We start from the raw sequence: 25,874 nt of genomic DNA, 5'->3' as shown, positions 1-25,874 counted from the left end.
TACTCTTGGGTGCATATTGTGTCAACCCTCCCTGAGTATCATCAAGGCATCCATTGCTTAAACTGTGTCTGAAACGTGTATTTGGGAGAAGGGCATTACACACTCTATAAAATATACAAACACAATCTCCATTGGTCCCAATGGTTACTAATAGATTTCTCCTAAGAGCACCTCCAAAACCCAAAGTTATCAGGCAGCGCCATTGTTGGCATTAAAATGTGTTTAACAGACAAATCGGATCAGGAGAGGTCTTAATTACCTTCTTGCCCTTGCAGTTCAATATTTACGAAACCCCCCTAGTGCCCGTGATGATCGCATTACTGTCTCCATAATTTGTTGACTCAAAGACTAGAGGGCACATCTGTGAATTTATCTGTACATGAAATATGGATCATGTGGCAAAACAAGCCATCACTGATGGTGCTCCTCATCCTGGGAGCCTTTCTGGGGGCACTGGAGAGGGGCAAATGAAAACCTCTCAGAGCTGTGGCCATCGGAGATGCAGCCACACTTTCATCCTCTCCTGCCATTGTGCAAAAAAACATAATAGAGATGCACAGATAAATAAATAACAACTACAGCATCTCAGATATTTATGGATGGTCAGACATGGCTTTACTCTTACCTAACACAGCCAGTGCAAGAGATAGTGAGGTCCTGCAGTGGGTCTGCAGTATTTGTGAAGCAGATTATTTATTTATTTATTTATTTATTTATTATTCCATTTATTACATCTAGTGTTTGGCCTGACAGTAGTGTCTTTGTTGCCTTATTTGGATGCCTCTATAAGTTCAGGCCTAATGGCAGCGGACCTAGAACTGTGGGAACTCCCATTTTATAAAATTCAAGTGTAGAGAAAAAAGGTTTAATTTTATTGTCATTTTCCCACATTGTCAGAGATATTTTGGAACTGGGAGCATTAGTGTCAGTTCGGCACCATTTTGCTCTGTAAAGGAAAGAAAGGAAATGTAAGTGTAAACTGCTTAGAGCACAGTACCTTTTGGAAAAACCATGAAAAAATCAAAACAGAAAAATGCTATATAGCTGTATTAGAATAACTGCGGTCGGGTCAACTTGCATCCTGACAAAATGACAGTAAAATGGAAAAGTTAGCCTACATCTCAGGTATAACCTTGAGAATGTTGAGTACAGTTATTAGCCCTGGTTTGACTCAATCTTGGGCCTGTGTTTTTGCAGCATGAACACTGTACGAGAGAATTAATCACCCAAATGGTTTCTTATAGGGAGCTATTAAAAATGCAATCCCCTTTACTATCAGCCAGAAGGACTGAAAATGGGAAACTACACTGTAAATGTCTTTTGCCATTTTCACAGCAATAGTACTGTATAATGAACAAATCCTTACTGTAGAACCTGTATACAGTATGTAGCAGTAGATCTGCAAAGCATGGATGGCAGGTGAAATTTACAATAAATATATTTTCATTGTACACCTTAATACAGCAATAGGCCTATTTAACTGCCAAAGTTCTCCAGCCACAAACAGGCTATGCTAAATTTGCTGTCCTTAAAATATGGGTAATTTGCAATATTGATCTTGTTTCCTATATTTTTTGCCATCACGCCGATAGATTATGGCCTACTTTCATGCCCTGTTTTGCATTGTAGCCTACACTAATTTCTTGCAATAATTATAATTTAAAAATTGAATTAAAATTGTTGGGAAAAAAGATCATAATTTCACATGAAGATGAACAAAAAAATCTAAATTGGGGTAAGTAGCCCATTTAGCCATTTTTGACTTAGGCAAAGTAGTCAAATTTGTAACTAATTAAAGTAGCTCTGAAATATAAAAGACTTTTTTTCAAATCAAAGTAACTTGCATAATGAGCAGCTGCAGTGACATTATGTGAGAGATGATTGTTCTTTGTGTGACTTGATGTGCACATGGCCCTGCTGAATTACATTGGTGCTTGTGTAGACACAGATTTTGTGTGACTGTAAGAACCCTTTCCAGACCTAGTGAAAATTCAAAAATTCTACCAGCAGGTAGCAATAACATGAACAACTGTTTGTTGTGTGATCATGCTACAGCACACATTAGAGGTTTACTGTGGAAGCATAGTCTGGTCACATTTCAAATGAAAATGCAAATCGGCAATTAAATTTTGTTTTCATTCAATGTGTACAAAAATCCCGACATAATTCAAATTCAAATGCAAAAGTCCAGTTTGTGTTTTTCATTTTTAGATAATGGATGGATATAATTAGACCTAAGTAAAAAATATCACTTTAAATAATTGTATAGATGCCAACAAGTGAAAAAGTCAATTTTTTCTTTGTGGCATGCAAATATACAGGAAAACTCAACAGATTCAAGTGAAATAGATAAATAGGCAGACATATCTACTATTTAATATTCTGCCAGGTTTCTGTATGTATTAACCTACCTGTCAGACTATATGTTTCATTAACCTGTCTGTCAGGCAGCTGTTTCTTCTATTAACTTGTTTTTCAGGCAACTGCAGTTCTATTCAGCAGCCAAACAAACTTGTTGACAGATTTGTCCTCTAATAGCCAACAATTTCCAAGTCTGTTAGATGGACAATGCTGCTAGACATCCTGTTAGACATTAGACATCCAGAGTGTTCTATTTCAATAAGCAAAAGGGACTATAAATGCTGCAACAAATAAACAAGTATATTGGAAGGAATATAATCTATAGAAATGTCTGAAATATAACAAAGGACTGAACTATGAGCTTTCCATTCAAATCTTTTCTCTTAGAGTACAATTCTATGTTTCTACAACCTCAACTTCAAATCCTCTTGAAGTACTTTGTCCTTGATTGACAGAAATGATAGTCAGTGACATTTTGAATAGCTACCTAGCAGACAGGCTGCTTTGTGCCTGGAGCTTGCTCTGGGCTGATGAGATCAGTCTGCAGCCGCTGGGCATTCTCCTGACACATCGAGGCTATCCAGCTCCAACTGATGATGAAATGAGAGCTGCAGCTCTGCTAATCCTGCTAGCATGCTGGAGATCAAGCATGTGGTTGAGATACCAGTCAACACAAACGGCTGTCTTTACAGGATAAATGCCTACTAAGCTCCTAATGGTCAGAGGTCTTTCTTCCCCTAAAGATGAGTAGTGCAGAAGCCTATGTTTGGAACAGAGGGAGCATATCCCACATAATTATTCTACAAACAAATAAAATATTGTAAGGAGATGCTGCCTTTGTTTTACTGGCTCAATCCAACCTTTATTTTCTTGAGGAAATACAAATCTGAACCTTGCTTGTTTTTAGTGTCCAGAACAAACTAGGCCCTTCTGTGAAATTCTCCCCACTGAATGGGTATTCCTTTGGTCTCATTTGCACAACGACACACACATACACACACGAACACACGCACGCGCGCACACACACACACACAAGCACACACACAAAATTATTTGTCTGCATTTTATAAACACATTACAAAAGGGCATACATTTCTTAGATGCATCATATTAACACTTGTCATATGTATATGTCAGTATAGCAGTAAACAACATTTTCACATGCGTTATCATTCTCACTAGACCACCACCTGTACAAACATGACATAAAATTACACAACAACGTAATTAATGAGACTGTTAAGATACATATGTAAGCCTTTATGCATGATTAATTTTTTGTGTGAAAGAATGTACTTCTACAACCAGGGGTGTAGCACAAAATTCTGGGCCCTATACATAAGCAGTCTCTGTGGGCCCCCTCTCTCTCTTGATCTATGTCTCTCACGCATCATTCCAGGCTTTTTGAGGGCCCTACCCCCATTTGGGCCCTGGGCAGTCAGTCCCACTTTTCCGCCCACTACGACGCCCCTGTCTACAACCTTTTATTAAGATCCAACTTGTAATGTCTACTTAGATTATAACTGAGTGAAACACTGATTGTGTTAAAAAGAGCTCAATTAAATTGCCCTGATTGACAACTTCTTTGTTACATTTTGATGTTTTACAATACATTGGAGCCATTAAAACTCCCCATATAAAAGACTTCTACCATGTCTATAAGCATAATTCTTGCTGGGAGAACACAGTGAGAGATATACAGGCCTGCCAGGCGTGCTATAAGTCATGGGGTGTACTCATAAGAGCTGATGCATGGCTTGTGGTCAAACCGCATAATCCAATGGAGATAGATGAGAACTGTACAGGAACTCTATTCAGAATCTCCATGGACTAATACATAGACAGTAAGCATTCATCATCTAGGCAGGAGTCCTGCTAATAGTGACTGCTGTCCAGATCCACAGTTCATTTCAGAGAAAATTTAGATTTCTGTCAGGTTGCTGAGAATGCATTAAAACAGCCTTCAATTTTCATTGGTTCCTAAAAAGTTACTGTATATCAATTTTGGAAGTTGAAGAGGCACAGAAAGCATAGGCTGAGATATTATTTCAGTTTTTCTTGTATGTTTTCATCACTATATAAACGGCTTTGGTATTACCTGAAATGCATTTTCTTCCTTTAGACCACAAACCCCTGAATGCCCCTATGTAGCTATTGTTACTATCACCCCATCATCAGACATTTCTGTGTACATCTAAAATATCCTTCATTGCACATAAAAACTGTCTGGGCAAATCAAAAACACACCAAAATAGAAATAATAACCGAAACACCCAGGAAGTGAACTTTGACTATCCTTTTAATTCAGGCCTGCTGGGAGAGGGCAAAGCATAGCATGTGCTACACCATGACTCTAACAAAAAAGCCTTGGAAATCAATTAAAATCTTGCCAGCTAATGTTATGGTGTGATCAGAATGCGGCAATCTATCCGGCAAGCTACATATCAATTTTACAGGCTAATATAAGTTGAAGTATAGCTAACTATTTTCTGGCTATTCATCATCCATCCATTATCTATACCCGCTTATTCCTGGTCAGGGTCGCAGGAGTTGCTGGAGCCTATCCCAGCGTGCATTGGGCGAGAGACCGGAATACACCCTTGACAGGTCGTCAATCTATCACAGGGCATTTCCAGCTATTCCCCGAGCTCAAAGATTAACATTACCTGCAATTGTACCAATTTTTAGGTCACTTTTATTCAGGCTGATTTATTTGATTATGTGCACTGTGTTCTGAGTAAATATTTTCCAGTAATAGTAATGTTTGGCAGCTCAGGAAGTCCGTAGCAGCGGAGTAGAGCCATCCACAGGACAGAACAGAAAGGAATAACAGAGTGAGAAAAGCCTACAGTTGAGATTTACACAGTGCATCTCTTTAGCAGTTATGAGTAGTAATTCAGAGAACTGAAGCAATAAGATTACTGAAGATAGAAGATTATGTTGTTTAAAGCCCAAATTGTGAAATTTCTTCCCCTTATCTATCAGGCAATAATTATTTTTGTATTTATGTATTATATTAAAATATTATTGGTGGTCTCCCAGCCATTTTTAAACAGCCTCCTGTTCTGCACATTTCAGTGTAAACTAATATATTGTATACAACCAATGTTAGTGTTGTATGATGGGGACAGTTCAGGAAAACAGGCATATGTCAACCCCAACTCATTGGTAGTCCTGAAGTAATGGTAGTACAAAGCACTTGCTTGCCTCCCAGACATAGAATTTCTAAAAAGGTCTATAGAATTAATCTTTGCCATAAATTCTGGGTTTTGCCGCTATGGAAAACTAAACTGTTGGTGACAAAACCAACACCAAGAACAGATTGTGCCAAATCATGGTTTCATTTACCAAGTAATGACCCAGGTTAGCAGTTTGCTAGCTAAAATGTCCGAAGCACCTGACCAGAAAACACATTATGTTTGGTAATCTGTCCTTAATTATAAATCATGGAAGATCAAATAAAGTATGTAATTACAAGGAGGAGTACATTTAGCATATGCCAGTCAATCCAAAATATTGATGAGAAAATTGCAGTGGGAACCACTGGAGACAACTCTAGTCAATGTGCAACAGAAGGAAATGTTTCACTGGTTTTTGGCAGCATTTAATAGGATGAGCAATGAAGTCAATGCAAGCCCATACAGTGGCCTAATGGTAAAACTAATACCTTCAGTTTTCTGTAACCACCTGTTTTTGTGATAAACATGAATGCAATTTAGCTATAATTTTACAAAAAAATTGGCTAAGGCAATCGATGTCACATTACCTTTAGATAATATTCAGCTATCTTCCTGCATAATGTTGTAATTACCGAATACTCAATATGTGGTTAGGTTCTTCTACATAAAATGGTATGGGCTGGTAATTTAGTCCATGCCATTTGAACAATTGTGGAGCTATTTTAATGCAGCTCAACCCCCCAATTGATGTTTTTTGTCAGAATTTCGGCTGCTGCATTTCATGGAAGGTGCAGCGACTGATAGTATGCTTGGGAATATCACAGTGTAGTGCATCACAATAATCTAACCTACTTTTAACAAAAGAATGCCCCAAACTCTCAGCATCTCCCTCTGTGAGACTTTACTTTAGGAATGTTTCTTAAATGAAGGAAGGCCACTTTGGTCACATTATTAACATGAGCATATTAACATGACTGTTTGGCTAGCTAAATAACTAGTTTGGTTAGCTAGCCAGCTAGCTAATTTGCAGCAGACATTATACAACATTAGCTGACAACCATGCTTGTATATGATTATGGCCCATCAGAGAAAAAAACATTCCCTTGATTTCCCACAACTGAATGACAAAATTCCATGATTTAATTAATGTAGCAGAATTTAGCTAAACACCCTTATGTCAAAACAATTATTTAACAAATATGTCAAATAAACTCAGATCACAGCCACAATAAGGTTGCTGTATCAAACAGGTCCCACTGCCATTATGGACTAATTGATTTTGTTAATTCTATGACCTTCCATCTCAGGCTGACTACACATTTTATTCCAGGCATCTTCTGCCAAAATCCAGCCCTGAAAAGTAGCAAAACCGCAGCACTAAATTCATGAATTCAATTAGCCATTATAAGTCCTCATTCATTTCTGCCATGGTGAAAACTAATGTGACAGACAAAGAATTCCACTAGGACCCTCCTGTGAACTCCAGTGGTGCATGCGAACACACACACACACACACACACACATGCACACAGAATGCATTTTCATGTGCAAACAAATGCATACAAACGTGCTTAAAACTGCAGTTTTAAAACATCCACTTCATTCAACATCAACAGCCAATGTTTTCCATTAGTCCAACAAAAAATATGGATCTGCTTCTATCTGTATATGAGTAGTGTATGTGCGCTCCAATATATTACATATTACCTATTTAAATGTATTTTCAAATATCTGCTGATTCCACACAGTAAAATATTCTTACATTTGAAAGCTATCGTCGGTCTTCAGCAAAAGGGATGGAAATGAGACCACCTTTTGACTTACTTCACAGAATCCTTTAAGTTCAAGATTCTCTATTTACACATCCTAACCTCAGAAAGATCCATCTAGACTGTACAAAAACTGCTGGTATTGCATAGATATTTTCTCTTGTCAGCATTCTGTCAGTCCATAGATTGCCTTCCCTGGCTAATATATTTAAGGGGGAAGTGCATGATCTGATTTATTTACAAATCTGAAAGAGGCCTGCCTTACCTTGCCCTTTTATGTTAAATTGCCCGTTACATGCTAGCTGGAAGTCCACTGAAAGCAAGCAGCCACACTAAGATTCATGTCCTTGAGAAAGGACTCTGGCAGGATTTCATGAGGGGCAACATCTTCCAGTGAGGCTCCATCTAATTACCTTGGTTACATGATGGAATTAAACTGACACTGATGAAGAAGCTTGGTGAAAGCGAAGGAAGTCCTTCTTTCTTGGGAAAACCAGTTCAGATCTGCTACAGCTCTGCAGAACCATGGGTTACTAACCAGCGAAAGACAGATGTTCCACACACATGCGGTCTGTCCCTGTTTAATGCTGAACTGGTGACCTTCATGTCTGTGGATTCCGCTCGGCTGAAGCTCAAAGTAAAATCCTCTGTTGTGTTAATTTACAGGGTGTCATTTTGATGTGAAAGGAACTGTGATAGCGGATTGGTGCCCTGTCGCTATGGGAGCAGGACGCTAAAGTTCAGCCTTCAGACTCAGATCTTCCACAAAAGAGCCTGGCTAAAGGAGGTCAAGCTGATCTACCTCATACTACATCTTCAAAGTCCTGCTCTTCTCTGTGAGCCACCAAATCCCATGGTACCACCCCAGCACAAGATGAGAGGGATGTCAACCTCAGTTGAGAAGCCAGTACAGACCAGTGAAATTATCCTGGCCAAGACCCTTCCCCAGAATTTCCCCATAATCATCAATTTCCAGCTCAAGGCAGATTGGAGGATGACCTTGAGAAAAGGTTCTTCAGGGAGAGAGATTGAAAATCTCTTCATCTCATTCTTGAATGTTTCAAAGCACCCCCCCCCCCCCCCCCCCCCCCCCCCCCACACACACACACACACACACCAGATATCAAAGGTCCAAGGCTCATGTGTTACACCTACCATATTCCTGGATGCCAGGGTCATAAATATGTTGCTCACTACAATGCTGAGCCTGTGCACATATTTTCAAAGGTGTCATGAGAGAAGGGGACGAGGGAGCTCCTGGTGTGGAATTGTCCTCGATGTAGGGTGCAGGTTTTAAATAGAAAACCTGTTCTGATAGAGAACATTTCATCCAAGTTCCATTTTTGCTTTATGAATAGAGGAAAATTAGGAATATCAGGGATATATAGTCTATTCCACACTTCTTCTTCAAATAGACAAGCTCTATCAGTGCTTCTTGTCTAATTGCATTTTGTTGCATTGATTAAATTAGATGAAATGAAAGCTTTGCACTAACCCCGGCAGAGAGAGGACAGAGATTTATCCATCCTATCAGACTCTAAGGAGATGTACCATTTTCAGTGAAAGAGCTGAACTAGAAGAGGTAATGGATGACAGTCAGCTCTCACCAGATGTCACCGCACAAAGTGAAAACATTATCAGGGAGCATGTTGAGTGATAGCATCTTGACACCAATTCAGCAAAGGTCCCCAAATATTATGTGACCGAGGGAGCAAAAGTCCATACTACATCTGATACTGTATCTACTGAATACTCACACAGAACAGCAAATGTGATTCTGTGTGTTGTACGGTGGTGTAGTACACTCTTCTTAGTCCACAAGTGCACAAGAGGTACTTCAGCTTGTCAGCTGGTCAACTGTGTTTCTGTCAGGGCTATTAACACCGCTGTGTACAAATGGCTGTTTAAGTGCTCGATACCCTTGACACTGAACTGTTTCCCTTTCACTGATTATTTGGCAAACAGTGCTGATCCTCTGTGCCCCTCTGTATCAGATCAAACGAAAAAAGAAGGGCAGCGGGACAATTTACACATTTACACAATATCAATATTGTGTTTCTCAACCAGCCTGTCTACAAGTGAAGCCCTAGGGAACAAAGAAAAAACCATTTGTGTTCGAAATCCAAACAAAGGCATGACCAGTCATGTTAGAGACTGATACTGCAGCAGTAATGGGAACAGGGAAGGACAGAATCACTGACTGGCTAAATGACTGAGCTTGACTCAGCTTGGCTCATAAGTAAAAACTGCTAGCTAAGTCAGTCTAGCAGTCGGTTACTGGTTGGGTGTTGCTCGCTGGTGCAGCTTCAGATCAACAGTAGTGATCAACTGCCTGAGCTGCTGAGAGTCAGGTGGGAGGTCAGACCGGCTATGAATACCCCCCACCTTCCCCACTACCCCGCTGTGTGTCATGTTATGACCATATTGTGGGATTATTATCAGGGCCTATAAATAACGACAGGCTGCTGCTGCTGGGGTCCTGGAGTGTCACAATGTGCCTGTGAGCAGTGGAGCGCGGTGTGCTGCATCAGCTAGCCCTGTGTCTCTGCAACCGCCCTCCCCCTCCCCCGCCCACATCCCCAGAACCACGATTCTTTAGGGAAACATAGCACACCACATGCATGCCTCACAAAGACTGACCCGGGATGGGAAGGTGCAAGCAACAGCCTTCACAATAACACTGACTCTAACAAGGCTGCAGTGGCCTCAGTATAACTGAAGGCTCTTTATAGAAATGACACAAGGGGTCCCCCCATCCCTGCCCACAAAATGGTGAAAGGTAAAAAAACCAATAAATTCAATCTCTGAATGGTATGCATTCACGAAATGAACATCAGAAACAGAACACCGCACTGAAGTTCTGATTCCAAACTACTTGAAACACCACTTGCTACTCGGAAGTATACCCCTCCATTCGCAGTAGCTTTATACTGAGATATTGTTCTTTCTAACATGTCAGTCTATGTGAATTAGCCAGCTGAGGGGAGATATAATAATGTTTATGTATCCTGGGTGTGCAGGGGGCAGGAGAAAAATCAATATGCTCCGCAAGCACCATTCCCACTGGCTACCCACAGGGACCCACACCACACACAGTGTCTGAACAGCAAATAGGAAACAGCAAACAGAATTACGTCTGAGGCCTGCTGGAATCTCATCCATATAGACGATTCTGTTTTTCAGCAGCGTCTGTCTGCGTACCTCAGAATGCATTACTTTCGCACTCAGTGATCAAAGGGGCTGCTTTCACATCTATGGGCGAAGTCTGCGTTGACAGCAGTTTTTCTGTCAGATCCCTCAGAATTTAAACGCAGGTGCATTAGTAATGCTAAATTCAAGGGCACGTCGGTGGAGAGGAAACGGGCTGCTCGGTGAGATAGAGATTTCCGTCTCTGTGTGAGTGCATACAGGGTGGGCTGGCTGTGTGCATCTGCATTTCGTCAATGGATGTGACTGGAGTGCGGGTCTCACTGTGGCCCGCCGGCCACGGCCTCCTTCTCAAAGAACAGGATGTGCATCATACCTACTAATATGGTAAATGGATTGCATTTATATAGCGCTTTCATCTATATATTTATACATCCAATGCGCTTTACAATTGATGCCTCTCATTCACCCATACGCCAACAGCAAAATGCAAGGTGCCAATCAGCTCGTTGGGAGCAATTAGGGGTTAGGTGTTTGCTCAGGGACACTTCGACACTCCCAAGGCGGGGGATCAAACCGGCAACCCTCCGACTGCCAGAGAACCACTCTTACCTCCTGAGCTGTCGCCCCACTCACTGGGCCCTAATAGCCCAGTCACAACACCTACAGCAAACACACACATACATGCATCTACACACAGATGCCATCTCTCTCTCTTTCACACACACACACACACACACACACACACACACACACTCCAGCAAGAAAAGCCTTGAGAGGGGGAAAAAAATCACATAATGGGAATGAAACTAAAATCAGAATGAAATCAAACTGAAAATTATTTATGAAATTCAATGTGTCATTATCCCTGCTTTTATTTTCTAATAAATGTCATAAGGTACTGGCAGCGATGGTCATTATCCCATTATCCTCCCCAATTGCCTAAATGGGAGGACAAATAACCAGTAACTTTGTCCTGCTCAATCTATATATTGCAATGCACCATGGTGTCCTGGGGTATAGATTTCAGCCTTGCTTAGTTCAGACTGTGGCCTGTAAAAAACCAGCAATATACTTCATCCTTACTTCTGAATGACCAGTTCCTGGTTGTAATCATTTTTTGGGCCTCACCCAACATTAAATGCAATGAAAACATAAACATGGCTAAAACATGTATTATAATACTGATTTGTTTCTCATTTCTCCGTACAATCTAATACTCAGTAATTAGATTGTACTGGAGTCTGTCCTCACCCTCACCCTGCACCAGCTTATTCCCTGTGGGGGTGCCCTTCACATCTATCCTGTCAGAACCAGGCTATAATTGCCCCTGTGCTGCACTTTCAAACCAGATTTATATCCCTTGACATTGTCTACACTGAGACTCCCTGTACTGCCACCAATTCCAACACGGGACAGCACAGTACCTGTCTGCCCTGATTTAAGGTCACCATTTTTTGGAACATGTGTGAAGATTCAGGATGACTTAGTCGCAGAGCACGTCATAGCGGAAGGCCACTAGAGGATTCTGGGAGTGGAGCCTGAGCCAAAATGGTCGTGTCACTGACAAGAAGGTACAGGGGACCCACGGAACGTGCAGCAGATCAAGGCCCGAAGAGCCCTCTTATCAAAAGCAGTGCGGAAATGAGCTGTGGATTACCATAATTACGCTGCCTGCTGCTGTGCTGCATCAGGACAAGGTGACCCTGTGTCTAGAAGTAATGCACATGCACACAAACACCAGCAAACAGTGTTAGAGGGTTCCAACAGGTAGTCCCACAACCAAAAAATCTTACATTGAGAGAAACAGCAACAAAGCACTATGGTCCTTCAATAGAACCATGGGTGCAGTTTGCTGCTGGAGGTTATGGCTTGATGGATGGACCGAGGTGTCCAGACACAGACTGTACCCTTCCTCCTCCCTTTGGCTCTCTGTCTCTGGGTTAATTCAAGCCACCGTGCCTCTAAAGTCCTCAAGGCCAAGACCTGGAGCTTGAGTCACCCTCAGCTTCAAGTGATTTATTCAGCCTTCTGTCCCTGCTGCAGAACTGGCTGTCCTCTCAGTATCCCACCCGGTCCTCTGATTTACACTGTGTCTCCTAAACTCCGTCCCCCAGCCATGAAATAAGGAGGAAGAAGTGTTCCCGGCCTGTGAAGCCAAGTCTTTAATTACGACGCAGACAGGGCGCTCAGCAGTGGAGGCAGATGGAGCCCTGGTGTCGCATGGGGGAAGTTAACACGATGGCACCAACCAGTGAGACCAGACCCTCAGATGGACACAGGACACAACTCAGTTTCAGCTAACCATGAATTACTTTTCTATGTAAAGACAGGCAGGGATAATTCTGGGCATTAAAAAACCAACGAAAATTCCTGTGTAAATACTGAAATCTACAGTTTGTTTGTATATAAAAAGGCCTTAGGTGCAGGGAGAGAAAGCTCCTCTGTGATTTAAAAGCCCGTTTGCCAAAAGCACTTCATAACACTGCGCCTACTGTATCCACGGCCTACTATTTCCACGTCTGGAGTCCCCAGAGAGAGACGTGCGCACTGCATCACACAGCCAAACAGCAGTTCAGTGGTAAATGAGGCCCCACCGTGAATTTAATCTTCAAATAGCTTTCAGATACAAGCAGGCATGCCTGTCTGCTCCAAAAAGCACAGTTACATGCTACAAACCTCTATGGGCAGAGTGCAATTCATCTGTCTGCTGTTCACTAGTCTCTCGGGGGCAGGAAGCGTATGTTTCGGGGGGTGGAGGGGAGTGAGGGGGGGTGGGGGGGCACAATAAAGGATCTACGAATCAATACTCAGTCTGGTCCCTTTTGCTTCCATTAATCGAAACATCAGTATGGAAAGCATGCTCACTGATTCTGGCAACACATTACAGTTACCTCAGGAGCTCAAACGCACCATTCAGCTCCCCTTACACGGGAGACTGACAACATGAACTGTTTGTCTCCTCTGCTCAAAATGATCCCATTTTAGAAAGAGTGATACCCCTGAGACTGTGTCTCTCTCACCTCGTGCTGTGCAGAGGGAAAACCTGCCACTGATACAGAACTGGACTGAGCTACGCACAGTCCGGAGATAAGAGAATCAGGAGTTCCAGAGAACATACATGAAATGCATGCCTAAAAGATTGCCGTGCCCTTAGGAAAAAAACTAAAATCAATGCAGTTAAACTGAACATAAAGTTTTAATAATCCCTCCACGTTCTGTATTCAATTATTGACCACTGGAAGTAACAAAATAGTGCTGAGTAAAACCCACTAGTCACCTCTTACCAAACACAGACTGCAGTCATTAATGAAAAGGCAAATCTACAAAAAAATATCCACATATTCCCTTATTATATGAATTCATTTATTGATTCTGAGGGTATAGAGGGTATATTAATCATGTTGTCACAGGCATTCAATTTTACGAAGGCACACGCTTATTGCAGGCGAGCAAAGACTAACTGCACTAGTGCATAAGCACAGAAGCAGTTAATAACTGAAGCTCCACTCGAGCATTGCAATATGGTACAATACAACCGGGACTCTCCAATTAATATTGCAGAGCTTTGGGTGTCACTGATCGATACTTCCATGAGAGTGTTTCTTCGCCGTCCCTCTGCAGTGCAGTTGCTCTAATAGGATTAGAGCAGTTTAACCACAGTGCACACAATGCAGCGGTGGCTTCCCATGACTGGAGGATTAAGAAGCTTTAGCTACAGTCATTTAAAAAAAAAAGATTAATATTAAATATTTACAGTGTAACATAACTGGTATATTTGCTGATCCATCTCTGCTTCTCAATATTGCATGTTTTACAAGGTAGTATTACCCTGTTACCTTTGCCTGGGGGACCCACAAAGGGTGGGGCTCTTGCAAAACAAACTACAAACAACAAAAAAAACAAACATATAGCACACAAGACAGAAGGCAAATTGTTTTGTCAAGTTGTACCAGATTTGTACTTCCCATCATGTTAAAGCATGACCTTATGATACTATTAACATGTAATTAATGTAAATTAACTGATTAGTATTATATTCTGGCAATCACTTATGCCTACATGTGGTAAGTAATTTCAGAATTTTAGTCCTTAATATTACATCCCATGTAACAGGGCAGGGATTAAAAAAAAAAAAAAATACTGATAAAACATTCTGTGCATGAATTCATGAGTCAGTAGCATTGAAGCACATTGAATTAATACCACAACCACAAACAAATTTTGACAAATAAGTCACAATTTTTTCATGCAACAATTCTGGTTAAGATATTGGACACGATTCATGGTGTAACACATAACAGCACAATTTCATGGAAAAACAAACACTGAAAGCTTTGTACAAAACCAATTTTCTCCAAAAGATTGGATGCACTGACCCAAGAAACAGTGGGACCTTAACAGAACTGATAGAAGTAGACTTATTTTCTTAAAGGGCTTCACCTTGCTGGCAGTAAGCATGGCATAGCATGTCCTTCCCCGCGGCTATGGACCCAGACCTTGAGCTCATCTCCATTAGTGACCCTCAATGAAAATGCTCAGCACCTTCTCCTCTATCCCAGGAGCCACCTGGGCCACCCTGGGATTCATTACCTTCAGTAGGCCAGCACCTCTCCTATAGGGGTTCTATGGTATGTCAGAGCTTTGGCCCACCCCTAGGGGCATAGGGCTTTCCATAAAGCATAAGCATACTGTACATCTCTGCGGTTAATTGAGAGAGCTTCTTTTTTGAGAAGGCTTTCTTGCTAAAGCATCAGTTGTCTTTGGTTATTTGAATCCATATTATGTGCACAATACTATCAATATCCTAAAATGCAGAGAGCAGTTTATTTGATCTCCACCGCAGAGTACAGCAGCTAATGATTGCTGACACTTGCTGTTTTGGAACTGAATGACTGAAATGAAAATGACAACAGATGTGATTTTACTCTGGGGACACTTCTGGAATGTTCCAAAACTCGGTCCCTCCCTGCCATCACCTGCAGCACTGGAGATCACAGCTAGTCCACTTTGAAGGAGATATTCATGACGTCAACCAGCAGAAAAATGAGTACACCATGTAAGCCTCTGCACTGTTGTTCTCTGCAGAATGCATCCTATGATGAGGTTTGGTGATCAGAAGCAAGGAAGCAAAGACTGTAAAATCATAACACATAATCAAGACCTGATTGTAAGGACAAGGAAGATAGAGAATAAAGTGTGAGTTTTGACAGCAGAGGAATACAAAGTGTGAGTTTTTTTAGCAACAGAATACAAACCCACTGCTCAGTTTTATCAAGCAATCAATGCCAGTGCAGTTTCTATGATCAACAAACAATCAGAGATGGAGGATTCTGGGAATTTTGTGACTAGTATTCAGACAAAATTCAAAGCCATTGGCTTCTGTTGTTCAAGGTATTTAGTCAATGTACTTGTAACAAACAATATGCGCATGCGTGCATGCACACATGCGCACACGCACACACACACACAGTGGTATGAACGGAATGTTTTTGAGACAATGCTCTTCTCTCAGGATAATCTTCTGAGCAGGCACTAAAACTCAGGGAGGTGAGTATTTTCTCAGAACACTCTGTTTCCTCTGATCATACTGACAGCCCATGCTAATCTGCCAGTCAGGCTCAAAAAAGAGGTCTGTTTGGGGAAAATGACGGTAAGCAATGAAAGTGCCTACCAAGGAAATACAGAACTATTCAGGGATGCCACGATTGCTGGGTGTTATTCCCTATAAAAGGCTGAAGCAATGTGGAACCACTCCAGAAATATTGTCATACACTCTTAGGCAGATAGTATCATTACTTTCAATTAAGGGTCAAACTTGTCACATTCAACCAATAGAGTGACTTTCATGAGAGGATCCCGCAAGCCATATTCTGAATGATGGCAATGAACTGCTGTGATACTGTATGAAAACCAACTTTCATGCAGGACACATTAAACATAACTAGGGAATGAGCTATGCTAACGATATAGACTGTTATTTTCAGCAGTCTTACCCTCCAAACATACTGTGCAGAATCCTTTTCCTTACATCCAGCACTAGCAGTGGCACACATTCTGGACCATTCATACTAAAGTCCATACTAAACATTCTACACCAACTGTGCACTTGGAAATCTTCATTGCAAATCCATGTCTCAGTGGGGAAGTGTAGACAGGAGGCTGCAGGCAGAAAAGTTGCTGCAGCTTTCACAGTCAAAGAGGAGCCACCTCCTGCTCACCCTGCCTCAACAGCCATTACAGCTAGACCAGGGGTGGTGCACGTTCTGTGTTCTTGTGAACTCCCAACATGTCTGATCCAATTCGGCAAACTCAGGCAGCACTTGATCTCCTAATTGTGGGCCTGCTTCTGATTTTTTATTCCCTAAACACTATGCTTTCCAGCTTATCCTCCTGTCCCATCGATCACAGCCCCCCCCCCCCCCCCACCCCCCACCCCCCGCCCCCTCTGTCTGTATCGAACAGGACCTCACTCTTCAACAGCTCAATCAGCTGGAGGATCAACAGCACAGGCCCACCAGAGATTTCTGCCTCTTTTTGAGGTTCCCCCAAAAACGAAGCTCTCTGAATCTCTCTAGTTCTAAAATAAATCAAAGATTAAATTATTTATGACAGTATAATTGCATGGGATTGTCTGCGACTGCATACATTTTTTCGTCTCTTGTACATTTGTTCTTATAACTGAGTGTGCCTCATATGTACACAGGGGAGATTTTTCATTACAGCTGAAAAACTGGGATTTCAACAAGAAACTGAAACATTGATTGCCTTCTCAATGAAAAATAGTTGATATGAGAAGCAGATTTTCACAGAAAAATGCTTTTCCATTGTTTCACATTTAAGTGGAACATTATGTGTTTCATTTTAACAAGAAATGAGATCTTATCATTTTGAAAACAATTCACTGAACTTGTCAAATGTGGCAAAAGTCAATAAAAACAGAAGGAATGAGATCAGTGTGAGCCAAACTGGTGAACAGTACCAATGGGATATGATCAGTGATGTGGGGATGCAAAGCACTGGCTTTCTGAAAGGAATATAATCAGAAGGCAGCACACTGCCTTTGATGAGGCTGAAAGGAAATGAAGTTCGCTGTCGACAGACTCCTATTGACACTCACGGTCAAGTGCTTTTGCTCCAACAGCCAGGGCTCAAGTGTTTACTAAGTGTGCAGTCTGCAGCAGAGTGGGAGAAACACTAATAAGATGGAAGTGGGTTTCCAAGCTTAGTTTTAAAGCAAGATCAGTTTGTTTCCAGGGGGATGTGTTTTTGTAATGACTCATGGTCCTCAGGCCACAGCTGTTGTGCAAAGACTCCATAGTCAGGAGAGGCTTCTCACACAATCACATCACCCCGGAGACAGCCAACATTTTTATCCCCTCATGTGAAACTAATAGGAAGTATAGCTTTGCCAATCTGTGAAAGTTCAAATGATCAGTAAAAATTATAAGGTTAACCTAATTATGTTACGCTCGCTGAGATTAGCCAAGAACTTTACCTCAGGTTTGCATTTTCAAATAAACTGGCTTCTTCTATCTTATAATGTATTATAACATATTAGTAAAAATCAGTGCACTAGTAAGTATTGAATTAAAATTTTCTCTAAATATGCCCAGCTAGCAAGCGTACAGTGCTAGCAGCCAGCTTTTTGCAAATTAGCATTACAGTTGTCCCAAGGCAGTCAAAGCCAGGCAATTAAGATGAAGAACAACCTTTAGAAGAAGGCAAAATAATCAGTAAATGGCCAGCCTCTAGCAGATCACCATTCTGGATTTGCAAAAGCTGTTGCCGATGACTGTTGCTGTTCAAAAGATGCTAGCTTGCTGGGTCATGAGGTGGAGAAAAGATAAAAAGCACAAGATGCCCCTGAAGGACTAACAACAAGCCAATCATAAAAAAGCCAGAAGGTACATAAATGACTAAATAGGAAGGACCAGGTTAAATGGCATATGTCCACAAACACAAATGGCAGCACTGACCCCACCATGGATCACTCTGTGCCACTGGCAGGAACTCACCAGCCACCACACCCGCCATGTAGAGCAGGCTGATCCGCAGGATGCCATGCACCATCTCCAGGGGGACCCCGATCATCAGCTGCAGCAGAGCATTGAACCCCAGCTGCTCCAACCTGCAGTGACACATGTCAGACCCCTGGTCATCCACACCCACCTGTCATCTCATCACATTGCATTACAATCATTAGTAGATGCTTTCATCTAGGGGTGCAAGTAACAGAAATGATTAAATAAAGGCTGGATCGATTAAATTGCAATTAAACTAAATTTTGAATAAAAATGCAATTAAATTGAACACTGAAGTATTAAAATGCAACAAAATTAACTAATCTCTTAGTGAAAAAACAAAATTATATGCAAATACTTTTATAATTGTATTTGATCACATTGACATTTATTTATTCACTAACAATCTAAAAATTTAATTGACTGTATTTCCAATCACCACCACCTTTAGCAGTTTACTGCTGCTTTCACTACCATAGTTTATCAATTCAATGGTAGTTTTATACTGTCATCAAGTGTCAACGAACTTATCCCATCCACCGACATAGCCTACATGTATGCACCAAACGATTGGCAGCTCTTGCATTTGGGCCTTTTGAATATCCAGCCGTGGGCTCTCACCTGTTTAATGCGCCTGAGTGTCAATTATGGGAAATAGGTTTGGCGTGTGATTTCAATGTGTCTTCCATTTAGCTTCATCATTACCGTATTATTATTCTTATTAATATAAAAACAACAGGAACAACTTTGCTGCATCAACATACGGACCAACTGTTGTGCTGATAAAATGACTAAATGATTTGTAAATAATTAAATTTTTATCACCAAGGGATAATTTAATTTAATAGTATTGGCACAAATATTTAATTTAATTGCATTTTATTTGATGCAACATTTAATTTGATTGCATTTTATTTGATTCAATACTTAATTTAATTTAATTAGCTACTTCCACCCCTCATCCAGAGCAACTTACAAAATGAAAACATCAGTGTTAGTCTCAGGAATTCAAAAGTGCAATATCACCAAGAAGGCACAGAAGACCCATTTATAATATGACTAAAAATAGCCAAGCAAACCAATTATTAGTATTAAAAGCAAAACTTAAATACTGTTACAGCTAACCTTTACATTGCTCTGTAAATGTAAATCCTAAAAGGAAATCCCGAAAGAAAAAGAATGGCTAAAGAACAGGGGAGACCGAAGAGGTGGGTCTTCAGTCCGCATCAGAAAATGTTTCTGCATACTGACTGCTATGGGAAACCCATTCCAGCACGGGGGGGGGGGGGGGGGGGGGGGGGGGGGCAGAACAGACAGGAGATATGGCTGGGAAGTTCAGGCATCCATGGGGAAGGGGCAGGTCACCAGAGGTTGTGAAACCAGAGAGGTCTGATGATCTTTTGAAGATATCCATTTAGCTGCCCGATATGTAGGGACCAAGCATTTCAATTTGATGTGAGCCCATATTAGAAGGCATATAGTGGGAGATGAGAAGGGTAGTGATGTGGCTGAGTCTGGGGAGTTTGTAGGTCAGGCGAGCAGCAGCAGCAGCAACACTCAGCCGCAGAAGTCTTATGGCAGTCATTCTGAGATAAGTTGCAATTTTCCAGATGGGAAGTGGCCAGTGGCAGGAAGGAGAGGTTGGGTTGGTGGTGAGAGAGGGGGTGGATTGTCAAGGTCTTGTACGTCCCCTCAAGCCGTACTACTCTTGGAAGAGTGCTATACATACAGGCCTTTGTCTTATGTCATTGTCAAGATGACAAGGCAGGGAAAACTGTCCAAACTCACAAACTAGGACAAAGCAAACCCTGTTAAGACCAGTTGTGTCACAGTCTGTTTGCTCCATACTCTCAATTGTATTCCAAAGGAAATCAGGCCCATCAGTTTTTCCAAAACTTTATGTCAGTTTTCTGTTATTCCAACTGTTAGTTTTCAAAGACTAGACCTACAGCACTGTTGTGGAGCTGCTCTAATTTTCATGTACAACATGGCAATTCTTGCAAGAACATTGATGAATGACAGTGATAAGCATTGCAAGTTCAGAGCGATGCCTGTAAGAATAAGAGAACGGCTCTTACCCAACGTGCATGAACATGTAGCTGAAGAACCGCCACACCTGCGCTCGGTGACCAGGGTGATAGACCAGGGGGCTCTTCATGAAGTCGGGCTGGTAGGTCTGCAGCACCCACTTATTCAGCATGATACCGTAGCAGAGGAACACGATGATCTGTGGGAGGTTGCATTGACAAGCATACACAGGAATGAAGAGGAGGGAAAGGGCAATAAACAAACAGCTTTCCCTTTATTATTACACAGGAATAAAAACAATGTTTAAAAAAACTTGGAGAAAGGACCATACTAATTTCAGTCGGGAAAATACAAATATATTTTATGCTTCCAAACATATTGAGTAACTATTTGTTGTTGAGCTCAGCCAAAGGAAATGCATTTATGTTTCTACTAAACATGGAGCAACTCATGGATACAGCACATGCACACTCAAAGACATGCATGTTAGGTGTGCTCCTGCAGTTGCCCTTGACCAAGGCACTGGCCCCAGAACTGGAGTTGGTCCCGGGGTGCTGCACTGTGGCTGCCTACTGCTCCTAAGTAACTAGGATGGGTCAAATGCAGAGGACAAATTACCCCACGGGGTTCAATAAAAGTATATCTATCTTATCTTACACACCCATGTCATAAAAATGAAACTAACTTGTTTGGCCAGTTTCATACATTATCCTGTAATGTTCTGTTCCTCAGGCTTGATGACTTTAATTAACCTTAGAGGAAGCCTGGATCTACTGAATGAAGCTCAGGTAATTGGCTTAAATCATTGTACAAAAAGCAATGGAACTTGTAGTATATGTAGGTTGGGGCCTACAGTAGATGTAGAGCTGGGGGAGGGGGGGGGGGGATTTATATAAATTCTCACATGTCACTCTTCTGCTGAGGTCACTCCACTGGCTACCGGTCGCTGCCAGGATCAAGTTCGAAGTCCTGGCCCTGGCCTACATTGCAGCCAACACGACAGCCCCTCGCCTACCTACAGGACACGCTTCAACCTTACGATCCAGCTCGACTACTCCCCTCTGCTGCAGCAGGGAAACTTGCACTCCCTGCCATTCGGGTAACTGGTTCTTGCTCGTCCCACCCACGGAGCTTCTCCAACTTAGCTCCCCAGTGGTGGACCAAACTCTCCATTCCTCTACAAACCGCTTGGTCACTTCCCGTTTTCCGTCATGGTCTGAAGATGCATCTCTTCAGACTGTACCTTGACTAACTCTAACACTACTCCTCCACATGGTTACTCCCAGTCTTGGATCACTATCTCATATCACTTGTATCCTTATATCTTGACATTCTAGGAATTTCATGTTACACTTGTATCTCCATCAAGCACTTTTGTGTTACACTTGCATGGTACAGTCAGAACTGGTAAAGTGCTGAACAGGCTTATTAAATATCTATAACAAGCCAGGCTTCCATCACCACTGATTGGACAGTAGGAGACAGGCTATGTCCTCACCTGGACCACGGTGATGATGGCCATAAAGACAGGAGGTGGGCACAGTCGGTTCTGATGAAAGTACCAGCGGCGGTCAGTCTCGCAGGGCAGGATCTCATAGGCCACATAGCGCACAAAGCGCTTGTAGACACCCAGACCCGTCTCATCCAACAGGATCTCCCTCTGCAGCGTGCGGCGGCCATTGGCAATGGCCCGCCGGAAACTACTGGAACGTTTGCTGCTCATCTGCGGAGAGAGAGAAAAAAACAGCGTAATGAGAGAGGTGTGTTTAGAAAGTGAGAAGAAGAGAGAGAGAGCAAGGGAATAGAGGACTTAGAGGTTTGTGTTTAATGAGAGAGCGAGATACAGAAAGGGAGAGGCAGTGGGGGTGAAAGACAGACATAGTGAGTTTAAGTATAGATTTGTGTGACTAAAATGCTAGGGAAGGTATTCTGCTATCCTTGATTAAATGTGAAGACAGCCACTTGCAACATGAGACAAACGCTGCTAATCCACATACAGCCCCCTAACTACCAGTTCTGTCAGGACAAAGCAGGCGTAGATCTGAAGCAGACTGAATGTTACAGAGAGACAAAAAAGGGAAACAGCTGTCAGCATGAGACAGGATGAATGCACTGTGTGCTGCTGCCGTCTGTTTAGTTCAGCAAGTGTCTCTCTTCTAGAAACTTCTAAAGCAGAGAGCACATGTGCATTACCTTGATAAATTTCACTAAGCAGCAGACATTGATTTGGTTTGTCAAGAGGCTATTCCTTTTTTCAACAGATCCCCCAAAATAACTTCAATCTGCCTCTCCTTCAAGAGCGTATAACTGATGCAGGATATTTCATTTGAACCTGCAGCACAACCCTGGTGTCATGGATGATCTGTGACAGCCAGCGAGAATCTGCTGTTATTGGGCACTGTGTTTGCCCTGCAAAACTCTGGAGAAAGGACCAATCCGCCGAAGCTGTCCCTGTTATTGGACAAAAAGTTAATTGGTATGTGGGAGGTCTTTTACTTGCAGATGGGCAGTGACTCAAACATGACAATGCCAGCTGTCACAGCATAGCTTAAATGGTGCGAGTCACGACACACTGCAGACACATGTCTCATGAAACATTCACCATATAATTTGTATTTTTTAAGTATTGGCATTTAATAAAGTGTCATGCTATTATAGCTTAAACGGGAATAACATGAGAGTGGCCATGAGAGTGCAGAAATTGCTTAGCAGATACTCAAGCAAGACTCAGCAACTGCGGAGGTGAGGGGATTTTCCAGTTGTTTGTATTTATCTGTTGAAAACAATGGTGTCAATGGGAACCAATGTCATGAGTGACACGGAAAGCTCCTTCAAGTCCACACAATGAGATAGTGTCAATCAATATTCTTTACGTGTTTGTCTCTACTTGTACAATATCAGTAAGCAAAGAGCAGTTTCTCCAGTGCTAGATTTCAGTAAAGCCTTGCTAGCCCCAAATGGAGGTGACAATTACGTTCAGTTGCACTGCTTCCTTTTCATTTGTGGACTCTTACAGTATAATCTCCTACTGAAGTAACAGACAGGGATAAGGAGGAATGCAAAAACAATTGCTAGAGATCCTGGAGTTTCTGCCAATTACAAATGGAAAAATAGCAACATCACTTACACAATCCCTTTGTTTCTTATTATTTTGATAGCAGGATAGCAGTCTAACCTCTCAATGAACTAGCTGATTAAATATGTAGATAATTGCAAAGATAAGAAATAATTGTAATATAAGAGCCTCTGAATATTCACACAGTGTATTAGCTGGTTAAGAATTGGGCTGAATGGAAACCTAGAAATATTCAGAAATTAGGTTGCACCTGTCACTGCATTCGACATAATGACAAGGCAACAAAGAGTGGGCTCGTAAACAAGGATCCGAGTAATTACTGCAATCGACTGACGACTGACTGCCTTTAAGAAGCCACACCAACCTCCTGCAACACTGCAGCTAACAAACCCGAATCGTTGAGGACCTCACTCAGGCCTTTATAAATCAATAATAATTCATTTGCTGCTGCCTATCCTCTAATTGCATATCCATGCGGAGCATTAGCATGAAGGAGATTTAAGCAATATCTACAAAGCTGCTAAAACAATTAAACGAAACAGAAAAAAATAATAAATAGTGCAATGAGTCTGAGGAACGTTCAAAACAGTTCACAGTGAAGTCTGAGGAGAGAATGCCCAGAGACGTATATTGGGGTAATTATGATGCCAAATTGAACAATAAACAAGAGAGGCCTGCAGTGCGGTGATAACCATGACCCAGCCTGTGTCCCTGCAAGACCATTAAAAGATATGCAGCAGCTTACTGGCAAGAGCTTGCATATTTTTTCAATGAAAATTAGGTCATGAAAAAGCCATGAATGTGTACTAGGTGGAAATGCATAAGACAGAGTGAGAAGAATGGGGCACCCTGCAGGTTTCAAACACTCCTGGGGTAAAACTGCTGCCACGAGTACAAGGCGGAGGTGGACTTTTTCACTTTGTCAGTTTTTCATCTCTTTACACTTCAGATACAAAATGCAAAACATTGTGGCAAAGATGGGGAGAGGGGTAAGCATGTATTTGAAGAAGAACTGCTTGTGCTTGTACTTAATTTGGAGTTTGATTTGATGTGTTCGCAGATATGTTTTGATCATGTTTTTTTCCTCTAAACACCTGCTACCTTCTTTTAGCAGATTTACAGTCTTTGGTTTTCCAGGGAGACACTGCTACACTTGTCTTCCTATTTTACATACAAAACTCTGTAATGACAGCTACAAGTGAACATGAATTCCCTTTGAAGTGAGGACATGAAAGTGGAAGCAGACAGGGTAATGTTAGGCATCTTGCTACTGGAATGTAATGCTTGACTGCTGAGCAGTAGCACCCTATGGGGGCGGGGTTAGGATGGTCCCAAGGACCCTGATTGACAGACTGACAAAATATAGTGTGGTTACACTATTGGCCTGGGTGGTGGGGCAACTGTGAGATCTTTTCATTGGACACAAAATCCCTGGCGGTGCCTCTGCTGCCGAGTCTCACAAGGCAGTTTGTCCAGCAGACGCAACCAAGAGCTGTGAGTCGTGCGACTGACGCAGTGACATCAAAGTAGCTGTGGCAGCAAACCGCCATGTCTCTCTGAGAGGACTATTAGTGGATGGTGAGTTGTTTTTGTGATTTATGTTCAAGTGATCACATGCATTTGACCTCCTAACCTTGCAGCTACACTTCCACCCACACAAACAATAACAACAAACTGTCCCTGGCACTCATCCATTCTACTACTGAAATTCAATTCTGAAAAACTTTGTAAGGAAATTTTGCATTTGAAATAAGAAGGTAGACTTGAGCTGTAATTGGTTTCTGTGAATCTGTGAAAAGCCAATAAAATAGTTTCAGGTGATAGTCCTGATCCATAGCAGTACATGAACAAGGGAAGAATACTCACTATAAGGAAAGAACAGTGAGACAAAGGCACTCTTGAAAGAAAGGCCTACTTTGCATATGTACCCTCTTGTAACACCTCCACAGTTTTGACAATGTGCTGATGCACATCCATCTTGCATAACTACCATGTCCGTTGGATTTGTTATTTAACCATACACATACACAGACATATGGTTTGTTTTGTGCGGACGCAGGACGGCATCAGCCCCCTGCTGATGGGAGTGTGTGCTGGAATCGCTGTTCCCTGCTATAAATATAAACTGTCCTGGCATTCTGCTGTGTGAATGCTTCCCAGATAATCCCTTTGTCCCCTTCTGTAGTACTGCCACCCAGGCTGAGAGAGAGCAGAGGGGCTATCCTGTGAATGCCTGCCAGCTTACCCTACCCTGATTCAGCACATATCCATAGTTCACTGGCCTAGCATG

General features: G+C 41.9%; 1 protein-coding gene across 1 annotated transcript in view; it reads right to left on the bottom strand.

The window, feature by feature from the left end:
• rhbdl1 (rhomboid, veinlet-like 1 (Drosophila)) overlaps positions 1-25,874 on the bottom strand; it is a 56,416-nt gene that overhangs the window by 11,894 nt on the left and 18,648 nt on the right. Inside the window, exons 3-5 of the mRNA XM_035407360.1 lie at positions 22,007-22,231; positions 20,559-20,707; positions 18,475-18,587 (exon numbers count right to left, since the gene is read on the bottom strand). Coding sequence (XP_035263251.1) covers positions 18,475-18,587; positions 20,559-20,707; positions 22,007-22,231 — 487 coding nt within the window. The remainder of the gene's footprint in view (positions 1-18,474; positions 18,588-20,558; positions 20,708-22,006; positions 22,232-25,874) is intronic.

Source organism: Anguilla anguilla, chromosome 2, assembly GCF_013347855.1.
Source record: "Anguilla anguilla isolate fAngAng1 chromosome 2, fAngAng1.pri, whole genome shotgun sequence".
Taxonomy (NCBI): domain Eukaryota; kingdom Metazoa; phylum Chordata; class Actinopteri; order Anguilliformes; family Anguillidae; genus Anguilla; species Anguilla anguilla.
The sequence above is the reverse complement of the archived record's forward strand: the minus strand, read 5'-3'. Positions and strand labels throughout refer to the sequence as shown.